Source organism: Oryzias melastigma, linkage group LG11 (assembly GCF_002922805.2).
Source record: "Oryzias melastigma strain HK-1 linkage group LG11, ASM292280v2, whole genome shotgun sequence".
In the NCBI taxonomy this organism is placed as follows: domain Eukaryota; kingdom Metazoa; phylum Chordata; class Actinopteri; order Beloniformes; family Adrianichthyidae; genus Oryzias; species Oryzias melastigma.
In genome coordinates, this window is record NC_050522.1 from 26318428 (window position 1) to 26321344 (window position 2917).

Genomic DNA, 2917 nt, shown 5'->3' on the forward strand with positions numbered 1-2917 from the left:
GGGTGGTGGCGTTGGTGCTTAGAGGGTGGCGCAAGGAGGAAGGTGGGTGGAGCCTGCGGGCCTTACCACTTATGACTTCAATATTTCTAAATGTTTTTTATTTATCTGCCTGGTTGTGTGCTGCGACCCAAACCCCCCTGAACCCCCCGGTTTTGAGCAGCTGCTTTCCCTCCACTGACCCTCGTATCTGTTCGATCAGGCGTGAACGTGTTCCTGAGGAAGATCGCCGTGGCGGCGGCGTCCAGCCCGGCGGTGGAAATCGCCCAGCAGGGAGACAACCTGTCCATCAAGACGTCCACCAGCGTCCGCACCACCCACGTCTCCTTCACCGTGGGCCAGTCCTTCAGCGAGGCCACCGTGGACGGACGCCCGTGCACGGTGCTCATTCTCCTCGTGTTACCGAGGAATCAAACCTCTCACATTCCAGAATTCAGCAGAACTCCAGTTCAGCTCTAACAGAACATATGGAAATCATTTCAGTGCGACTCCAAAGTCTCTTTGGGTGTTTTTCATTCTTTGTGATGAATGAGTGATGGACGCTGTTACTGGCAGGTCGTAAAAATGTTCCGACACGCAGAAATCTGCCAGTTATTACAGCCAAACCCAAAGTTTGCTGTAAGTTCAGCCTGTAAAGAATTTCATTGATGTCACTACAATCCTCTTTTATTTCATTCCTTGCAGAGTTTTCCTAAATGGGAAACAGACCGAAAGATCAGCTGTGAGCAGACTTTACAGAAAGGCGACGGACCAAAGACTTCATGGACCAGAGAGCTGACGAACGACGGAGAACTCATACTGGTAATTATTCTAAACAACAATAAACTTTTATGTTTTTAAAGACAGTTTTATAAATGTTTACTATCATTTTCATTAAGAGAACATTTTAGTTCTTCGGGTGTTTTCACACTTTCCTGTTTGGTTCCAAGCCGACGTTAATTTTCTACTTTATCCATCAAACCTCGTCTGAACTCTCCTGAAAACGGGGATCTCACTTTTCAGCGACATGATTACCATAAACTCTCGATAAATTTAACAAACCCAGAAAAACGAGGGTGATTCTGGAGGAGTTTTAATCCAGAGGCGTCTGGAGATGTGGGCAGAAAACTACTATATTAGTTTTCTTTATTTTCTGCTCCAAGTTCGCCCAGGACATTTACACCTGTTTGATCCACTCTCAAAAGTGCAGTGTGAAAGCAAGCCAAACAAAATAAAGGTTTAAATGAATAATTATGTATCTCTCCTCTCTCTGACCTAATATTAAGAAACCTTCTCGTACTTTAGGTCATCCATTTGGTCCGAACTTTTAGACTTTTTTCAGACATTAAATTTAAAAAAAAGAAACACAATTGTTCCCTCAAATTAATCATTTTGGACCACAAATTAGTACGTTTTGAAAAAATGTATTGATTTGTGTACACATATTAATATTTTATTAGCATTCTGTGGGAACATTTTAGTGTATTGTGCCAAAAACAGCATTTAGTGGGAACAATGTAGTATTTTGTAAGTAAATCTTAGCATTTTGTGGACACAAATTCACATTTGTCTTGCATTTTGTGAGCAAAAATTAGCATTTTGTGGCCCCATGGGCAGTATTTTGTTTGCATAAAATGGTCATTTGTGGCAGCAAACTACTAATTTATTGTAATAACTTAATTAACCTAATTACTAATTACTTAATTACTTAATTGTTCAATTATAAATCCATTAATGTTTTTGAGGTCATGTCCAAGATTCTTTACTTTTTAGTTTAATCTGTAGTTACACTTTGTGTTTAATGAGAAAAACAGCGCTTTGTTTCTAAATGAATTTTTGACAAATATAAAACATAATAATCAATAAAGAGTCTGTCAAATTTCCTGTTCGTTGGACACAGTGTTTCAGTACAACCGGCTATAAAGAAGCCATTCATCATTTAGTTTCAGGATGATGAAGGATGATGACAGAGATCACTGTAGGTTTGTTAACTCCTGTGAAGCAGACGGGAAGCTAACCGTCACTTTTTAAACCGATAATTTGCGACTAAGTGTCAATTTCTGATGAGGAAATACTATTGTTGTCATACAATTAATTGTTTTGTGCGATTAATTAACTTAAAATTAATTAATTGATTTTAATCGCAATTTTCAGCCTAAGAATTGGTGTAAAAAGACTTATTTTTAGATATTTTCATTAAAATTAATGACATTGTGACACAGTAAAACATCAAATTACTATAAAAACTGGCTTTATTAAGTTTTCTTAATATAACAGACTTCCAAACTTTAACCCCAACAAGTATTTTTTTAGAGGCGGCAATCAATTAAAAAAATTTAACTAATCCTGGGAAAAAAATAATCTGAATTATTTTTTTGTTTTTAGCTACATTGTTTGGGTTATTATCTGTGAATAATCACAATTTTAAATCACACACAAAACTGTACGTTTGGAATATTTATTTTTGATTAATGCTGTCAATGGATTAAACACATTTATCACACTTTTGTGTTGTGAATTATCACTATTAATCGCAATGTTTTACTAGATAATTTTGATATGAAAATGTGCAGCTTTTGAACAAAAACAGACCAGAGAGTATGAAGTGTATCCTACCTTCACCATCAGTAGGGTTAGCCCCCGTCACCCCCGTGACCCCAAAAAGAACAAACAGCTGAGAAGATAAATGAATGAATGCGTCTTTGCTGCTGCTTCCTCTTCCAAGCATCGACTGTAGAATCACTGGACATATCGAGGTGTTGAGGTCACCATAGAAAAGGCTTCATCTCATAAACTGAGGCCAAAGCGTCACTGTGGCTTCTTGTTAGTTTGCCGTCATTTTGTTTCATTTTTACTAGAGCTGTCAGGCGATTAAAATTCTTAATCGCGATTAATCGCATTTTGTCCTGAGTTAACTCGCGATTAATCGCAAATTTACATG

At 37.7% G+C, this 2917-nt stretch overlaps 1 protein-coding gene across 2 annotated transcripts in view; it reads left to right on the forward strand.

Moving 5' to 3' along the window:
• Positions 1-2917, forward strand: part of crabp2b (cellular retinoic acid binding protein 2, b) — a 14059-nt gene that overhangs the window by 10571 nt on the left and 571 nt on the right. For both annotated transcript variants that reach the window (XM_024298335.1, XM_024298334.1), the window contains exons 4-5: positions 200-378; positions 682-798. In XM_024298335.1, coding sequence (XP_024154103.1) covers positions 200-378; positions 682-798 — 296 coding nt within the window. The remainder of the gene's footprint in view (positions 1-199; positions 379-681; positions 799-2917) is intronic.